Source organism: Cynocephalus volans, chromosome 6 (assembly GCF_027409185.1).
Source record: "Cynocephalus volans isolate mCynVol1 chromosome 6, mCynVol1.pri, whole genome shotgun sequence".
In the NCBI taxonomy this organism is placed as follows: Eukaryota; Metazoa; Chordata; class Mammalia; order Dermoptera; family Cynocephalidae; genus Cynocephalus; species Cynocephalus volans.
The window spans coordinates 61959797-61979943 of NC_084465.1; the positions used below are offsets into that span (position 1 = coordinate 61959797).

Here is a 20147-nt window from a genome sequence, read left to right on the forward strand (position 1 = left end):
ACTAGGAAGATCAAGTTAATTGTTTCATAATCAATTCTGAAGGTAAAAGGCCTTTATAATACTCACCTACTATTTTTCTAGTCATATTTTCTTTTTCAGTTGTCTGACTTAAGCAGTCATTGCATCGCTAATGGGTATTTGCTTTTCCATTTTAGGGAATTTGCTTTGGAGGAAGATGTAAAACCAGGGATAGACAATGCAAATACATCTGGGGGCAAAGTAAGTAAATAGTGTGGTTTGATCATTTTTAAAGTATGATATCAGGCAGACATCTTAAGGATGTGTGGGCCGAAAGTAAATTTTGACCACTTGATAACTGGGGCAATTCTCAAAGCTACTGCAGATCTCAGCATGGACACTTTTCTGGAAATTAGAGAAAGGCATTTGAGAAGACATAGCCTCACACATCTTGGCTAGTTGGCAGTTCCTGTGGACAGGACACATGGTACCTTTGCTTTCAGGTAGATGAAGCCCTTGCCAAGGTGAGCCACTCATAGAATAGAGCAAACCTGGATTTCAGCTCCACTTATAGTCTCCTTAAGCAAAACTTGTCTAACCATATGGGATTGACACAGACCCTGGATGGACATCTTTGACTTTGAACTCTAGCATTTTAGCTAGAATTGCTTTTTCCTCTTCAACCACTTTCTTAACCTCTAGCTGGCTTTCCTAGTTATAGGTGATACAGGTGACCTGCTGAGGTAGCTGTCATGTATCAGAAAGAAATTTTAATGCTATTCTCTTCAAAGTTTGTTGATTTTCAGAGGAAAGTATAGAACATTTATATTTAAATCATATTATTTATATTATACTCTATTTAAATTTACATTTAAATGTTATGATATATATATACACATACACATATATGTGTGAGTGTGTATGTTTTTTAGAAGTATTACTGGCCCAAATTTTTGGAAGGAGTTTTTGTTTTAAATTCTTTCAAAAAATAGTTTGTACTAGGAAAACTGTAAAAATTATGATAATCCTTAGTTGTCATGGGTAGTAGCTACAATCCTTTTGGGAGGAGAAGTAAATACTCCCTTTGAGCAACTAGAAACATTCCAATGGGGGGAAAATGTAGTCATGAAGGTTTGTATTCTGAACAAAGAGATATTTTTTGTTTCTTCCACTTGAGCAAAAATAGTAGCTGATAGCAAGAAGTAGGAAAAGAAACTAACAACATAATTAGTTGTTTTGTGTGTGTGTGTGTGTGTGTGTGTTTTTCTAAGTATATACCAACAGTCTTCTTTTGATTACTTTGCAAAAGTCATTTTTTCCTCTTAAATAACTCTTATCAACCAACCCTGGCTTCAGAAAAGATAAAAACATGACAGATTTAGCATGAATTCAAGCTTGTCTACAAGCAAAACAAAATTTTGATAGCCGTTAAGAATTAGTAAGCAAGGTAGAAATTGTAACGTTGTTTCTTGAATCTAATTGTAGTGCCTTTCTACTTTAATAAAATTGTCTTTAGAACTAGTAATATTTGCTGAGTGAGAAATTCATTCATTGTATTTGGCACTGAGATTAAGGAATGGAGTATTTATTCAGGAATAATTTGGTAGCATCTTCCCCTAATTATTAGCCAAATATTGAGGAGTGTTGTTCTTGCAGCTTATAGCCTGAATCCCCTCAGAGACCTTAATATATTTGTTTTTCAAATTTCAAATGATCAGTCATGAAAAATGTGCCTGAGTCATACATGTCTATGATACAGGAAAACTCTTGTGAACCATGGGTGCAAATTTTGGAACTGATAACACTGTACTGAAGGAGTCCTTAAATTGCAATTTTCCTTTACTGAAAACATTTTGAAAAGCTCACATGTTACCCCTCCCACTGATAGAAAATTCTGTTCTGCTTCAGAGGTGATGGCATCAGACAAATACTGCTATGAGAAACTGAATATTGAAGGGACTGAGAAAGGGAACTGTGGAAAAGACAAAGACACATGGATACAGTGCAACAAACGGTGAGGTGGAGAAGTTAGTCCAGAACTCATTCCTTAGTCAGTTACAAGCATAATTATTATTATCAGTATTATTATTATTATTATTGTCATCATCATCATCATCATCATCATCATCATCATCATCATCATCATCATTACTTGGTGGCTGGCTAGTACAGGGATCAAACCCTGGACCTTGATGTTATCAGCACCATGCTCTAACCAGCTGAGCTAACGGCCAGCCCCTCAAGCCTAAATTTTTGAGTGACCAGGACCTTCCTATTTTCTGCATCCCACAAAGCATCCTCTTGCCTACTCACATCTCTGCCCAGGGTTCCAGCATCACCTATGTAGAGGCCTCCCAAATCTTGACATGTACCCTGACCTCTCTCCTAAGGCCCAGGTCACACTTGCAGCTACCTTAGGACTTTCTCACCTAGAAGACACCTACCAGCATCTCAAAAGCAACAAAAATAAAAGCTACCAGAATACGTACTCCATGCCGTTGAATTGAATTAACCAGCTCTGACTTTTCTAAACCACCCCTGTTTTTGCTAAAGGTCTCCATATCTCATTGTCCTTCTGTTTAGAAATCTCACAGTGACCCTGGACTCTACCTCCCCTCTGCACATTGTCCAAACATCAAATCATGTCCATTCTTCCCTTTGACCTCTCCACCATTTGTCTTTAATGCAATCTCTTCATTTCCATTCCGATTGCCATTACTCCAACTAAGATCTATATTAACTTTTCACCTGTTACAAAATTCACTTGACTGTTTTCTGTGCCAGAAGTCTTGAACATGCTAATTAGATGGTAATCAGAACAATCTCAATCTTTTTGCCCATGTCAATTCTTTGTTCAAATTTCACTGGTTCCACATAGCTAATTACTAGCAAAAATAGTACCCTACATTTACTGAGTGCACACTATATGCTAAACACTCATCACATTTTATATAAGCTATGCCATTTAATCTTTATGGCAGTCCTCCCGTTTTATGGAGGAAGAAACTGAAGCACATTTAATTAATTTTCCCAAGGTCATGTATCTAGGAGGTAATAGAAGGAGAATTAGAATTCAGGCTGTCTGATTTCAGAACTCTGTCTTAACCACTTTGCTGAATGTCGTATGGTCTTGTTTAACAAATAAAATGGAACCTTAGCTTGGCATTATACCTCTTCCACAATTTGCCACAACTTGCATTTTTTGTTTTTCCTTCTCTATTCTTCTAAAATCTAGCAAACCTTACCATTGCTAACATGTGAATTACACTGTCCCACCTTTTTGCCTGTGTTTGTGCTCTTCATTCCTCTGGAAGCATCCTTTATACTTACACCATCAGCAGTCAGAAATCTTTCCATCCTTCAAGGCCCGGCTTGGAAAACATTTTCTCTGTAAATTATTTCTGGATTTATTCTGGAAATAAATCACCTTCCTCTTCTCCTCTGAACTCCCTCAGCCCTTTGTACTAACTACTCTTACAGCCCTTGCCTCCAACTCTATATTTTATGTTGTTTATGTATGTGATTTCTCTTCTCATCCAGAGTATGATTTCCTTGAGGATAAAGATTATGTTTAATTTTTTTTATATATTTTAAATTACTTAGTAAGGTTTATAAACATAAATGACACTCAAAAAATTTTGAATGAATATATCTTCTGTATTGAGAAATCATTTTTGCTTATAATACAGTAAAATGATGATATAATTTAAGAATTATTTAAAAGATTGAATTAATACATATTATTTTCTATGTTAGTGATAGATACAGGTCTCAATTTTTCTCTTTTCTACATCTGATAAAGTCTGATATTTCCATATATAATTTTGCTGGTCTATTAATCGGTCTTCACAAGATATTTATTAAAATATATGTTTATCATTAACTCTATTAATAATTAAAATGTGTTATACATGAAGAATACGTAAGATGATATTTAACACCTATGAAAAATTTTATAAGTTAAATTAGAACCATATGTGATAGTTGGAGAAGTAGTGAAATATATTAAAAAAGGGGTGATGAGTTTTTTTGGTTGGAAATCTAAAATATGCACAATATATATTCTCTTCTGTAATTCTAAGATGACAGGTTGAAGAAACCTCTATATTCCAAAAGAATACCATCGAAAGGTCAAATATTAAATAAATATTTAATAAATATTGATAGAATAAATAATATCAAATATTAAAAAATAGTTTAGTATATCCAATGATGTGTTATGGGGAAAGAGATTCTGATATAAAAGAATTCTATTTGATGGGTAATAATCTTTAGTTAAATACTTGAACTAATGGATAGTAAAAGAAAAGCTAGAAAACAGTTGGAATTTTGGTACACCAATAAGAGTTTCAGAGAGGCACTTTTTAGAGCAGGAGAAAAACTAATTTGGCCTTATTTTATTTTGCTTGGCATAAGAGTAAATAATATGGTGATGAAAATCAAATGCTAAAATGAGAGATTATCATTCTAACTGTACATGGCTTGCTATATCTTTGGGAAAAGAAGTAAAGTAAATAATTGGTACTCTTTTTAACACAGGGATGTGCTTTGTGGTTACCTTTTGTGTACCAGTGTTGGTAATATCCCAAGGCTTGGAGAACTCGATGGTGAAATCACATCTACTTTAGTTGTGCAGCAGGGAAGAACATTAAACTGCAGGTAATTATCTTACCATTTTGTGAGAGCATTAGTCATTTGACGTCCCAGGAATGCAGCTTAGGACTACTTCTGTTTTCAGTTCAGTAAGCCAAAATAGAATCTAGTTCATAGAGGTGATTGAGTAGATACTGACAGAAAAGAAATAAAAAGTTAAGAATTTGTTGAATGTGGAATATTTTATGGTTGCTAGAGCTGTGTTTAGTTGGTCAGTAAAATTTTGCAATGTTTAGTTCTCATTTATTTCATTCTTATTTAGGAAAATGAATGGGGACTTGTGGGTAAAATCAGTGGATTGAATATATGCATCTAAAAAGTCACTAAATAGCTCTTTTTTTAGAGTTCATATATCCACAGGGAGGCACTGAGAGGGAGAGAAAACAGGAGCAACAAAATTTTGGAATGTGAAAACCAAATGGATGTCTGGCACATGGCGTTAAGCAAAAAAGCTGAATTCCTATGTCAGTGATGGGGAAAACTGGGAGCCAAAATCCAAGATATATGGTCACTTCCCAAAAGGCTCAGAAATTGGCAGCATCATCTATTTGTGGAAGAAGGAGAAAAGGAGTTGGAGGGAGGGGCTCAAATAAAGAAAATAGGTGAAAGTCTTTTGAAGAAGTTGGATATATAGCTTCTGTCGCCAACTCAACTGAACCGGGAATTACCCACTCTTCTGTGGAAGATTTAAAGAGAAGGTTTCCAAGCTGGAGGACAGTAAGCAATATTGATAACAGGGTTGTGTGGAAGTGGTTTAGCCTCAATGATGTTCAATCTGAAAGCCCTAGAATTTCCAGATACAAGTCATGTGAAAAAAGTCTCTAACATGAAAAAAAAAAAAAAGACAGAAACAACCAACGAGGTGGTAAAAATAAAACTACTATCATGAAAAAAGAAGATAGGGTGCTATTAAAAAAAAAGGAACATTCAGAAAAGAAAAGTATGCTGATGGAAATTAAAACTATGATGACAGAAATGAAACTCAGTAGTTGAAATTATCTCCCAGAAAGTAGGACAGAAAAGACAAAGAAATAGAACATAGAGAAAAACATCAGATTAGAATAGATATAATAAAGAACAGAGGAAATAGCAAGGAGGAAATCATTAATGAATAACTTGAGTATTGTCTAGAAGTACTTGAGTTTCCATATTAACAGTCTCATCTAGTGCTGGGTACAATGAGTGAAATTAGAGGCACATCTAAATATATCATTATGAAACTTTAGAACCTTAGGACAAAGAAAAGAATCCCAAAAGTTTTCAGAAAGGAGGAAAAAGCAAAGGCTTAGGAATTAGAATGGCTTTGGACTTATCTACAGGAGCCCTAGGAATCAAAAGACAATGGAGAAAATTATTTCCAAACCAGAATTTTATATGCGGGCAAAATGTCAATCAAGTGGAAAGGTGGAAAATAAAGACATTTTTAGATATGCAAGTTTTCCCAAAATTTACCCTTCTACGCCCTTTGTCAGAAAACTGCTAGAAATTGCACTCCACCACAATGAAGGAGTAAACCAAGAAAAAGAAAGGCAAGGAATACCGATATCCCCCAGGAGAGAGACAGGACAATCCTTAAATTCATAGTGAGGAGAAAGCCAAGATTTACAGTTCAATGTATGCCAGGTACCTGGAGACAACCAGAATGGATAGGAGCAGGTCAGAAACTCCAGGAGAGATTTCTACAGGAAGATGAATTGATGTTCAGACACATCTTTAGTGGAGATTTTGACAGCTAGCAGAGAGATTGGGTTACATTTGAATTAATGTAAATTCTTAGAAAAGTAGGCACAGAAACAACAGATTAGAGACTTCATAGTCTGAGGGAAAACAAAAAGTTGTACAGGAAAAGAAAGGGTTTAATCCTGGCACACTGTTGTCCCTCAACTGAGCAGCCCTGACATAGTTAAAATAATGCACATATTTGTTATTGATTTAACTATTAATTAAACAAAATTTATGATGGGAGGATAGGGGAAAGGGAAAATTGTGTATGTGGTGAGGGAGGGAGGGAAAAGAGCTAAACTCTCAAATTTCATAAAAGGAAGTAAATTGATATCATCTAAAATTGAAAAATAAAAAATAGTAATGCAAACTCATTATTTGAAGATAATGTATGTAAATAACAAAAGTATCAATTAAGAATAGAAAGTGGTTTTCTCCCAAGAGGGATATATGGAAGAGTAGGGGCAGGGGACGGCTTTATTGCACTTAACAAACCAATTCATCTATTTGACGCTTTGTGTGCATGTATAATTTTTATAAAAATAAAAATATAAACAAACAAAAAGAATGAGGATTTTTAAACCAGTATTAACATGGTACCATATGAATACATTGATTATGACTATATATTTTCAATTATTATCCTTTTTTTAAAATTTCTGCATAGTATGTGGGCTTGCTACATTGAATAGTGAAGGTACACTAGCTTAATGATTCTCAAATATAATTTGTACATATGCCATCATTTTGGGAAATGTAAACCCAACCCAATTCTCATCCTTGTTTGAAACACGATTGAAATCTTGGAACCTACTTATCAAATCAAATACTAGTAATAATGGCTAGCTTGACATGGAGGCAAAATGATAAAAGTGTTTCAGTTCAGGCCCTTGTTAAAACAATGTTTAAATCCCACACTGTATTAGTCAGGGCTCTCCAGAGAGACAGAACCAACAGAATGTATATATAAACCTATGAGAGGGGATTGATTAGGGGAATTGGCTCACGCGATTGTGAAGGCCGAGGAGTCCCACAATAGGTCGCCTGCGAACCAGATGCTGGTAGTGTGGCTAAGTCCAAGTCTGGAAACCTCAGAACCAGGGAAGCTGATGGTGCCGTTGGTGTTAAGTCCTGTAACCCAAAAGCTGAGTCTCAAATTCTGATATCCACAGGCAAGAGAGCAGAGTGTATCACAGCTCCAGGGGATAGAAAGAGAGATTTACCTTATCTTCTGTTTTTGTCCTCTCTGGGCCCCCAGAGGATTGGATAGTGTCTGCCCATATTGAGGGATTCTCTGTTATTCTTTAATCAAGTTGACGCCTAGAATTAACCATCACGTGCACGATATTAATTTCTCCAAAAAGAATTAGATCCAAAGATTCAACTGCTTTCTCCATTTAGAGGTTGAACATGCTTATGCTACTGGTTTTTATGAAATAATAGATAGAAAATAAAGTGCTGTTATTCACTTTTTGGTTGTTCAGCATGTTCTCAAGATGAATATAAATTAATGGAATCCCATTTTCTTTCTCCCAATTTATTTTTAGTGGTGGGCATGTTAAGCTTGAAGAAGATGTAGATCTTGGCTATGTGGAAGATGGGACACCTTGTGGTCCTCAAATGATGTGCTTAGAACACAGGTGTCTTCCTGTGGCTTCCTTCAACTTCAGTACCTGCTTAAGCAGTAAAGAGGGCAGTGTTTGCTCAGGAAATGGAGTGAGTATTCAGTACTTCACCATGGGGAACTATTTATTTCTTTTATATCACAGAAATAGATATGACCCTGTTGCTTTGCCACCCACAGATTTGTCACCCCTTTTCTCCTGGGTGACAGAGCCACCAAAGATTACTCAAAGCCATCTCTTCTGATTAGTGAGAAGCCTCAAAAAGGGGTTTATCTCCCAGAACCCTCAAGATTGAGGCATTCCTTCCATTTGGGAAATTAACCACGAATTGGGGTTCTCTTCCTGCATTTATTCTCCAGACCAGGAAGTTACAGGAAGAGAACATAGGTGGGGTTTTTGCTAAGTACAGTTTTAACAAGTTTAACAATAGAAGCTGGTAACATGCAATTAAGTCAGTCCACTAACAAAACCTTGATCTTAGTAAAACATTCCTTTTCCCTACAGCAGCTTCCCAGTATCTTTACATATCAATCAGTAACCTGTCTGTCTTTGAGCCAGCAACCTTGCTGTTACAATTCTTTATTTTACAACAGAGACTATATAGCCTGGGTAAAATTTCCTGTTCTTTGCAGGGTCAATATCTGAAACTGTAAGGTTTTGGAAAACCAGGCCCTGTGAAGTACATTTGCTTTATGTGTACTCTACATGACCCTAAGCTGCTTATTTCCTTAATTATGGAAAACAGGATTATCCATATATCTACTTGATATATGAATAATAATTTGATAGCTATTTCAATATTTCAGTTATGTAATCTGAGAAAGCTTGAGAATAAGACAAAGGATAATCTTCCTAACCATATTCTTTTATCTTCTTTTCTTATGTTAATGTGATCTCGTATAATATAATGACAATTTTCTAGGAGTGAACTACAAGACAAATTTTAACCAACTACAATGGGATAAAAAAAAGGGGGTAAAAAGTAGGGATGATGGTCACAATATTTAGCAATTGGTATGGTCTGCACATTGGCCAATCAAAACAGACCATAAATAACTGCTGTAACCCCACCAGTGTGTACCAGGTGAGGATAAATCCTAGAAATAAAAACAGAATAATTTAGGGAAATGTTTTTACAGGTGAATAGAAAGAATGGTATTTGAAAGACTTTTAAGTCTATCAGTTATATGATATAGGTCCTGTGTAGTTAAGTTTATAGGTTAAATATTCATCCTCTATTAGTGATAACAGCTTTGTCATTTTCAGTTAGAAAATCCTGTACTAGCAAAAAAAATGTTGGGTTCTTTTTTTTTTAGCATATGCTATGATTTTCTTTTTACCCTCATTCCAGATTCTTTGCTTGAACCTGTTGTATTATCTAGTTGAGGTAAAGGATCCCTCTTTGAGGGCTGGCTGGTTGTCTTACTCATCAGTAGTGTGGTGCTGATAACAGCACGGTCAAGAGTTTGGATCCCCATACCAACTACCTGCCAAAAAAAAAAAAAAAGAAAGTCCCTGTTTGGTAATTATAAGCCTTCAATTACTGTTCATTCCATGTGTATCCCTGAGGGATATGCCAAGAATTTACTTAGGGTAGTAACTAACTGTTATTCCTTGCCAAAAGATAAGAATTTTTTATGATACATAGGAATAAAAAAGACATCTAGCGAGTAGTTCTGCTACTATATCATGGGTCTACTAAGTCTTCTTTCCTTAATCATTAAGAGGAAATTAAGGGGAAATACTTTTTTGGCGGGGGGACAGAGGAAAAGAACAGTGAAATTACTTCTTGATTATTTATGCTAGTGAATAACCATATCTTATTCATCTTAAAATTCTGAATACAAAACACAGACCAAATGTAACTATGTTCAATAACCATTTGTCTAATAAATTAGTAAAGAGTGATAGATACAAGTAAATCAGATGGCAAATAGCATCCAAATAATTTATAATAATTATGCATTATACAGAGGTCTTATATTCTATATAATTTTAACTTACAGTAAATGCTGTCTATATGGCAAAAAATTAGAATGAGAAATACAGTAAATACTCTTTAAGTACTATACATCTTGTAGTTAAGAGTGTGAGCTTGCAATCAGATGGTCTAGGTTTGAATCCCAGCTCTGCTTCTTACTGACTGGGTGACATTGGGCCAATTATTTAGTTTTTCTGTGGACTCAATTTTTTCCTTTGTAAAATGGGATAATAATAGTGCCTACTTTATAGGATTGTTGTGAAGAATAAATGAGTTAGTACTTGTAAAGCAGTTAAAACAATGCCTAAGACAGTATTCAGTAAACATTAGCTATGCTATTTATTATGATCACTGTACACTGTATCATTGGTACTATTATATGATATGGAAACTGAGAGAAGGTAGGTGCCTGTTAAGGTCCCTTAATAAGATGGTAGTGAAATGTTAACTAAAATCTAAACCTTTTGACTTTAAACCTAACCCTTTTTCTTTTTGCATATTTCTTAATCTGTAATTCCTAATTGGCTATTTTATAGTTACATTTAGATGTAGATGTGTATTGTATTCTGGAAAATTAGATCAAATAAGAAAGAAACCCCTGTAGTCAAAAACCTGCTTCAGGAGAAACTTCATCGATCTTTTTTTTTAAAAAAAATTTTATTGAATCATAATTGATTACACATATCTTGGGGGTTCAACATTGAGATATGCTGACCAAATCAATATTACTAGCATATATATTGTTACAAGTCATACTTATTCTTTATGCCCCCTGTCCAGTTTCTCTTTATCCCCCTTTCCCTCCCCCCTCTAATTACCCTAGATTTCTTCTCTCCTTCTGAAAGAGTAATAGTTACTCTGTTGATTAGTTGCCTAGATGATCTGTTTAATGCTGAGAGGTGTGTTCAGGTCCCCTAATAATATCATAGAGCAGATGCTTCTTCTGTCACTCTGGAATGGGCTTTGTGGAGAGAAACATCCTCTTCCTTTCTTTGGTCTTTGCTGGTGACTCTCCTTGTGCCAATGTACTCCAGTGGCTGGCAGACAATCTGCGTGGTGGTTGTGGCATCTAGCTGCTTTTGCAGCGGCTGTGGTTATTGTGGTGACTGTGGTGGGCCACCCACATGGAGGTGATGTTTTTGGCATGCTCCTTAGCATTGGTGGTGTGCCTGGTTGTAGGAGGGGGTCCAGTCCCGGGCTCCAGACCTCAGGGCCCCAGGCGGGCCCAGAGTTGCTGGCAGTGTGCCTGGTTGTGTGTGTGTTGGGGGGTCTGGTTCCTCAATTCATGCCTCAGATCCCTCGGTGGGCACTTCACTGGTCTTAAACCTAGCTTAAACCTGTTTCCCACTCTGTTCAAAGTTGTTTTGAATTACAAGATCTAGGTGTCAATTCTGTTTCCTGGATGGATAAATGAAAAAAGAGTATTTTCCTATACTTCGAAAAAATTTGGTGTCGTTTTCACGTGAATTTTTTTTCTATGCTTTATTTATGGGAGTTCTTAGTTCCCATGACCTTGAGGTAGCTAGATTTGGTGGCTTGGGTTGAGATGTCAGGGTTGTAGCCTTGTGACACTTTCTTTCTCAGACTACTGCAAAACATCAGGCTTGCCCACTTCTTTGTCAGACATTTCTTTATCTCATTGTTTGCTAAAAAATTAATAATATTTTGATATAAAGACCCTTTCTTTAGAAGGAAAAAAAAAACTTTTGTATTGGACAATTGACAGGTGATTATATTTCCACTTAGTTTCCTAAATCTCTCTCACAAAATGTTAATGAAAGCCAAAAAATAATTTCATTGATATTTATTTATTTATTTATTTATTCATTCATTCATTTATTTTGTGGGTGGCCAGTGCGGGGATATGAACCCTTAACTTTGGTGTTGATTTTTTTTTAGAAATAAATTAATTCCTCTATTAAAATTCATTGTTCCCTTGGGGTCAAAGGTTGGTCTCTAGAAACAAATTTTTTTTAGGTAATAGAGAGAAATAATTAATATTAGGAAGAAAGTATCTATAATTTTTTAGTATTATCAGATTCTAAGCATATAATAATTAGAATTTAATGTTTATTTTTCACCCTTGTATACCAGAGAGTTGATGTTTACTCCAGCTTGATTTTGGATTTTAGGTTTGCAGTAATGAGCTAAAGTGTGTGTGCAACAGGCACTGGATAGGTGCAGACTGCAACACTTACTTCCCTTACGATGATGCAAAGACTGGAATCACTCTGGCTGGCAATGGTAGGTACTTAATTTGGTATCATTACATAGTCTTTATATACAAGGAAAGAGAACATGGCCCCTTGGACATTTTTATTTGAATTATTTTTATGATAACTCAAAAATACGTTATAGTCGCATGATAATGAATTATAATGTACAACTGGGTCCCATCTTGTGAAACTGATCATTTCCATTAAATTGTAATATGTAATATTGCATATAACTTAATCTACTGATTTAGCCTTATCTTGTCCTACTTCATACTAAGATTTTCCAAGTTTTGTGCCTAAGGCCATCAACAAATCCTAGCTTTTGTTTTAAATGAAGAAAGTAGTCATAATTCTTAACAATTTGAAAGGAGAATTTTATATTTTGGGACTAAATAAGAAAAGGAAACAATTTGATGATTTATTTTTAAATACTTTATTTTAATATTCTTTATAGTAGAATCCTATCGATATTTCAACCCCAGTTCTGTAGGCTGAACTAGAAGTAGTAATCATGGCCAAGGAACCTAGAAGGGGTTTAAGGACATGGGTAAGAAACAACAGGTTAGTTCTAAAAGCCAGGTTGACCCAAGGGGAGAAGTAGAAATTGAATGCAGATTGTTGAAAGAACCCATATCTTGGAGGCAAATGTCCTCTTTTAAACTATTTTATCATTTCATTATTGAGGAGTTTTTTTTGTTTTTTGTTTTTGCATGAAATAATGCTCAAATCCTGAAGTCCATTCACCTCTAAAGGGATGAGAAAATGGAATATGTTCATTCTAATCATCCAGACAGGTTAAAAATCTTAGCTAAAATGACTTTAATAAGTTGATTAAGATTTTGGAGTCCTCAGTCTTAGCAATGGTAGTGTGGAGTTTGTTCCATCAGTTGATGCAGAGGTGAGGATATTTAGGAACATGGATTTAAGTGGCTTGCCAAATGTCGTACCATTACTTAAATATAATCAAGACTAGCATCTAAATTTACTGATCCCTGTTGAACCCCTGAAAGAACAGGAAGGGAGGACAGACATGCTTGGTCTTGGAGTAAGAGAATCTCAATGACCTGGGGGGATCCTCTGGCATTTGCATTCACCCATCCCACAGAGGACCTGGGCAGGTTGGAGTCCACCAGTTTGTTTAGATTCCCTGGCCCTGCTGTCTAACACGAGGGCTCCCAGAATCTTTTCCTGCTGCCCTCGATTACTGACCTTTGATGTCTACAAAGATGCCTCAGGAGTGGAGCAGACAAGGAGAGATCTGAACTGCTCTGGATGAAAGCCCTGCCATTAAACATGTGGTATAAATCATCATCAGCAAAACAGACTTCCTGGTGTCAGAGCCTGGCCTCAGATCAGCCTTTTCTGCTCCTGGGCCCTCACTTGAGCTGATTGACCAAGGCTTGGACTCCCTGGGCCACTCTCACTTCCATGATCCCCTTAAGGCTTACACCACAGCCTACTTGACAATGGATGCTAATGCAACGGTGCCACTCCTGAGCCCTGAGCATTGGCCTTGCCCTGTCCCTCTGCCAGTCTGGTGCCACCTCTTTCTCATGCTTCACCAGCACCCATCTCTAGCTCACCAGACTACTTTTTCCTTTGGGTTTTCTTTCTGAAGAATGCCAGAGCCGTCCTTGCCCAGACTGGGAACTGCAAGCCTAGTGCTTTTATCATTTATACCACCTGAGCACTGGTTATATAAACCTATAGGCATGTTTTCTCCTTTAAGCTTATATTCACTTTAAGAGACAAAATATCACACACACAACTGAGAGCAGTAGTTGTCAAAGTGGAGTGAAGTAAGAAATAAATAAATTTCCAGAGTTTCCGAGAAAGAGGTAAGGGTCAAAAGGAACACAGGTTTTCTAAAAGTTCTTCCCTAAAGGATGCCGTGCCAATATCATCCCACCTTGTTTTGTTGTATCAGTACTCTTCCTGCTTTTAGTTCAGTGACATCATATTTTCCAGAAAAGCACATGGCAAGTACAACTGTACAAAACACACTTGAATAAGAATTAAAAAGGAACATACACAAAAAATTATTTTAAAAGTAGTTAACATGGATTGCTGAATTATGGTTGACTTTTCTTTCCTTTAAAGAAGATCCATTTTAAAAACAAATAATAGTGTGATGATTACACATCTGGAGAATAAAGTTGCTGAAAGAATTTTGTGTCACTGATCTACCTTATTTCTTTTTTTTTTTCCCTCCCAGGTGTTGCTGGCACCAATATCATAATAGGCATAATCGCTGGCACCATTTTAGTGCTGGCCCTTATATTAGGAATAACTGCGTGGGGTTATAAGTAAGTGAAATGTCTCAGTATTGTTATATCAAAAAACTGTTTTTAAGCATTTTGATTAAATGAAAACATGAAAGTTTTGTGTCATTGGATAAATATGCTTACAATGAAAATTAGTCTGGCTCAACAGTCAATTAATGATTATTTTGGGCACAGTTAGAAGTAAGAATAATTTTTAATATTTTAGATTTTGAGACAACTCTCTTCTGTTCTAAAAGTACTGAATATTGTTTAAACATCATTGAAGTGAATTAAAATCAGTCTAAAAAGTGTCTTATACAAAGGCTGTGTTGATTTCCTCTTTAGTGACAGAGCTTCTTTTCCATACCCCCAAATCTGGGCAGCACAGTGAATTAGAGAGCTTAGTGCTGTAATAACACCAACAATAATAGTAATCTAACAGGAACTGTAGCAGCATATCTGTTACTGCGTGTTTTCTGTGGCTGGGCATCGCGCTAAGGGCAAAACCTCCTTGTGTAGTAGCTACCGTCACAGGCATGGGCGTTTTGAAGCAGCTCAGTGGCTTCATTTAGTCACGTGACACAGAAAGGAAAATTGTTAGCTCCAGAGTGTGTGATTTTCTGCCACCTACTGATACAAGGGGATATTTCATTTTTACGATCTTGGAAAAACTTACCTTTCAGCAAATATGAAACTTAAACAACCTACTCTTATTGCTGCTTATGACACTAATTGCTTATAACACTCCTTGTATCTTTTTTTTTTAATGATTAGAATTAAAACTACTTCTTTCTATCTATGACTTCTTATTTTTGTGACATTCTTTTGAGGCTTTACAGTTTTTTTTTTCTTCATTTCCAAATATTTGCACTTTGCAGATTGGTTAAAGAAAAAAGACAAATCTTGTTCGTACTGCGGTATCTTCTTCATACATAATTTAAATATAAATGATTAAAGTTTTAGTGTTTAAAATTATTAAAAATATGTTTAAAAATAGAACGAGAACATAGAAATTTTAGTATAGGAATTAAACTCATGAATGTGATGTTTTACATATCCTATTTGAAATTCAAAGCCAAATTTAGGACCTGAGCATTCATTTTCTCATAAGTCCTTCCAGTTAAACTTCCCACCCCTTCTCCAAGCCTTGGGGTGGAAAATAGCAGGAATAGGAACAGAATCCTTGACTTAACTATGGGGGTTGCATCACGATAAACCCATTGTAAAGTCAAACCATTGTTAAATCGAGCCATCGTAAGTTGGAGACCATCTGTACTCCTTTGAAACTGTACAGTATGGCTCAGGTAATCAGACTGAGGGAATAAAAAGTAAAAACATGTTGAATAGAAACATATCAGGCTTCTTCCTCTTCCCCCCATCTGATAGTTTCTGGAATGAAAAATAATAAAAAATTGACACTTGTACCCTCATGCGCCCATTATTCAACATGATACTTGTAATGTGGATGGAATACTGTCAAGAGAAGGTGCTACAAGTTAAATCCATATGGAAGCATTATCCTTGATCTTAGAGGAAAGAGCCCCAAACTATTCAACTGCTTGACCTTTCTAACATATCTTCAAAATATTAACACTTAATTTTGCCAAGATAGAAAGTTAATAATTTAACTCTTGAAAAGAGTCACAGATATTGCACTACAACATCCCTTTGAACAGAATTTTGTTTACGATCGGTTTACTTTGAAACTCATGTAAGTTTATTTTAGCTTATGGTCAGATTGAAAAAGAGACTAAACAGATTATTTCCAGTGTGAAGCTTTAGTGAGTAAGTAGTAATAATTTAAGAGGTTCATGGCAGCCGTGAATTAACTTACTCTTCATTATGCATAATTGAAATAAAACGGTCTGGTGTGCATTTGTGTTCTCCTATTTGAAATTGTTAGGAGTCACTATGGTTTGGGGTTTATATTCCAATAGTGATGAGTTATGGTTTTATTTCAATGAAAATACAGTTAAATTATATAAGTAACTGGATTTATTAATTTCATAATTTAAATCAACGTATATGTCTGAAAACCTGTATTTTAAATAGGATTCACTTTAGTATGTTACTGAATGTTTAGTGCAATAGAATTGCTACTGAGAAAACAGTTATTCTTTAATTGTTGCATCTTATTTATGCTCTTAAGAATGAACGGTTATTTGACAATATTGTCACTAACCCTTTGGTGTGACATCTCCTAATGATGAGGTGAAATTTGTGTGCGTGTCTTCCCTATTTGAATTCTGCAATTCAGAATCCTCTAGTGAAGTCCTTTCAGTGAATGCTAGAGCTTTGATGTTTAGTGCTCCCTCTTAATGTGCTTCCATAGGTAACTAATTCTTGTGTTTTCTCCCCCTCTCTTCTTGCACATGAAAAGAAACTATCGAGAACAGAGGTATGTGATGAGAATAATCTGAACATATAACTAGAAGGTTTAACTCTTATTAGCATTATTGGAATTCATACATATAGTTATAAATTAAGTTCACTTTGTTTTTTTGCTACAATGATCGTACACTAATCTTGAAATAATAATTTTAATAATGATGCTGTGAAATGTGTTACCTTATAATAGATTTGTCATTTAAAAATTTTAATCGTTCTTTCATCCAACAATACCACACTTAGTGAAGATTCTTATTTGTGTCACTTTTATAGTAATATATAAATATAGAAATTGATTTTTTCCGTCTAAAACAAACTTCTTCTATATTAAGGTGTCACATTTGTTTACATTAGTTTATTGGCTTTTCTTCATGTTTATAACACTCTTATTCCCTAATACTTTCTGAGTGAATTTATTTTTTATTTATTACTGTCATTATGTTAATAACTTCCATTCATAAGTGACAAAGTTTATTTGGGCCCAGTGTTGCTGTCAGAGGAATGTTCTAGCACTTGATGAGCCAATCTCTGCATAAGAAAATATTTTTTTGTACCGATTAGGTAATCACACAGGTCGTTGAAAGAATTTGCATAGTTGGAATCTCTGATTGTCTCATGTACTTTTTTTTGAATGAAAATTCCCATTAAGTCAGGCACCCTGGTTAGCATAACCTTAAATCTATGTTTAACTAACAGCATGATGAGAGATACAAAGCATTCATGTTGTTCTATAAAAATTGCCTATTTTATCTAAATCTAAATTAACACACAATATTGGGGTACACCCTTCACTTTTAACATTTTAAAAGTTACTAATGCTACTAGCTATTGATACGGAAAAATTAAAGTATTATTCTGGAATTGATAACCCTGACCAGGTCTTGCACATCATATAGTGTTTAGTTCTGTTCTCAAGCTATTTCTGCAGATTCCTACTTACTTAAATTTTTTTCCATTGTTCCATTACATGCCTGTGGCAGGTTAGGAATAATGTGTAATAAACATTGTGATACTTTTTCAGGCCGCAACCACAATTTTAAACTTTACTCTTCTGTTTTCTTCTGTGTTGTAATTTAAAATCCCTATAGGGCTTTAGCATTAAGTATCTGTAGAATCTCTATAAATATATGGTACCCATGGGTACCAATTGAAATCCTGGTCAGTTAGCATAGATATTAGAAAATATTGACCGTGCCCTGATAACTAACTCATCATTAATGGAAAAAGTGAAACTGAGATAAAATTAAAATTTAAAAACAATTAGATTTCTCTGCAACATGTTTTAAGCTCGTGTCCAAAAGTCCTTGGGTAGAGCAGGGGCCATTTAAGCTTTCTGTTGGGTAGAAGTTGATTAGTCATGTCAGAAATCTAAGTTTGGTGGCTTTCCTCAGTGGAAAGTAGAATTAGGCTACTAAGATAAATAGATGATTCAGCTCCATTTCCATAGGAGCTAAAGCTGTAATGTAACTTAATATTGCTGAATATACAAAAAGGAAAGTAAAATGACTCAAATATGTACATAAGCAAAGCTGCAACTGTGCTCTGAGACATGTTCTCACTAGGGATACAATCCAGAATAAGGAAATTTCCCACACTATACACAAATGACTAATATTTAAAAGTATGCACCACTTTCTTGTTCTAACTCAGTACGTGCACAGATATAGTTAAGAACATTTTCACACTTACACACTCTCCCTGATGTGCCTGATATAATTTCATGTCTCCTGGTGTTACTGAGTCATTTCATCAATCTGGCTACTTTTTTGGAATCTAGTCCATATTTTGAGAGTTGTCACATATTCACTGGTTATTTATTTTATATATTTTGATGTATCTTAGTACAACCTTTTTTTCTCCCTTTGTTCATAGCTGATGAATATTAGGTTTGTACAATAGTTTGCAAAATGAAAAAGTAGCAAATAATGGACTTTAGATCAGGAAGTTGTGAATGTGTTAAGTATGTTCTGAAGGGTTTTCCTTTTTGAGAATATACAAGGATAGTTCAAACAATTCATGGAAAAATAGAATTAAAAGATAATACAAATCTTTCCATGAACTATTTGAAGTACCCTTGTATGTTAGTGATTATAGAGAAGTTGGTAAGGCCAATAGACCAAAGCATGCATTAAGAAATTCTCAGTCTTGTTTCAGTCTTGTAGAAATAACTGAACACATTAAAATAAAGATCTGCCATGTTCCAAAGGATGTCAGAAAGTAGAATTAAGAATTTTGAGTTGTCATTACCTTTAGATTAGGTTTTCCTTCTATGATAGAAGGACCAATCTACTAGTATGTGGTGTTGGGAAATCACTTAAACTTTCCTCCACTTTAAATCAAATAAAGTTCTTTGAATCTGTAAAGCATTATGGTGAAAGGCCGTATTGGTGTGTGGTTTCTGAAGATTTTGTGTTTCTCTGATCTTTGAATGGAGTTGGATGGATGTGGTTGTTCTCAAAGAGGAAGGCTGGCTGAGCTGATGAAGGGGTTGGTGAACATAAAGTTTTGCTTTGACACTAAATACAAGACATATTAAATATGTAGCCCATTATCAGATTCTTAATAACATTGTAATGGCTCAGAAATGCCAAATTGGGCATAATTGGAGAGGACAGGCAAGTAATTCTGTGAATGAATCTGATAACCTGATCAATTTTCCCTCTTGAGAATGTGTCCTCAACGTTTTCAGTATATTGAAGGATTGTATTATATATTTACTTCCAAGTCTGACAAAAAGATGAGATGCAAACCCATTTTTTTCTTTTTGTTCATAAACTGCTGAATAAAAAAACTTAGAAGTTGTATTCTAGGGCATAGTGGAGGCAGAACCCCACACATGTACAATATAACTTTAAACCTGCCAATGTCATTTTGTAAAGGGAGTTAAACTAGGGAACCAAGGAGCCATGGCAAAGCCTTGGATGTCAGGTAATTAGAAGGATCGGTATTTATCCTTTTCTTTAAAATCTTCAGGGAAGAAAACTTCCATAATCTTTTCAGTTGATTTTATTGTTGATGTAATATCATAATTGCTTTAGGACTTAGCCCCTATATGGTTTGTAACAAGAATTATAAGTGGATTTTTGTTTTCAGGCAGGTTTGCAAATAGCAGTAGAATAAGAAACATTAACCGAACTAAGATTTATAAAACATCTATATTCAGCTGAAATCTTATTCTCTTCCTTTGTCTGAAGGGAAGCACAGCATTATTATAACTAATGAGAAATAAAATAAATAATTAGATCATACCTTTCGATCTATGGTTTTACCTTAAGCAGAATCCCCTCCCCTGTCCCATTTCTTTTCTCTTTCATCTGTTTTAGCTACTTTATTTTCTACC

The 20147-nt window shown here is 35.1% G+C and overlaps 1 protein-coding gene across 15 annotated transcripts in view; it reads left to right on the plus strand.

Moving 5' to 3' along the window:
- The window catches only part of ADAM22 (ADAM metallopeptidase domain 22), a 234363-nt gene that overhangs the window by 193210 nt on the left and 21006 nt on the right, over positions 1-20147 (plus strand). For 12 of the 15 annotated variants that reach the window (XM_063098592.1, XM_063098595.1, XM_063098594.1 and 9 more), the window contains exons 20-26: positions 156-219; positions 1867-1972; positions 4498-4617; positions 7881-8049; positions 12072-12183; positions 14371-14461; positions 16800-16817. In XM_063098592.1, coding sequence (XP_062954662.1) covers positions 156-219; positions 1867-1972; positions 4498-4617; positions 7881-8049; positions 12072-12183; positions 14371-14461; positions 16800-16817 — 680 coding nt within the window. The remainder of the gene's footprint in view (positions 1-155; positions 220-1866; positions 1973-4497; positions 4618-7880; positions 8050-12071; positions 12184-14370; positions 14462-16799; positions 16818-20147) is intronic. The other 3 variants (XM_063098598.1, XM_063098604.1, XM_063098606.1) reach the window with 1 other exon arrangement.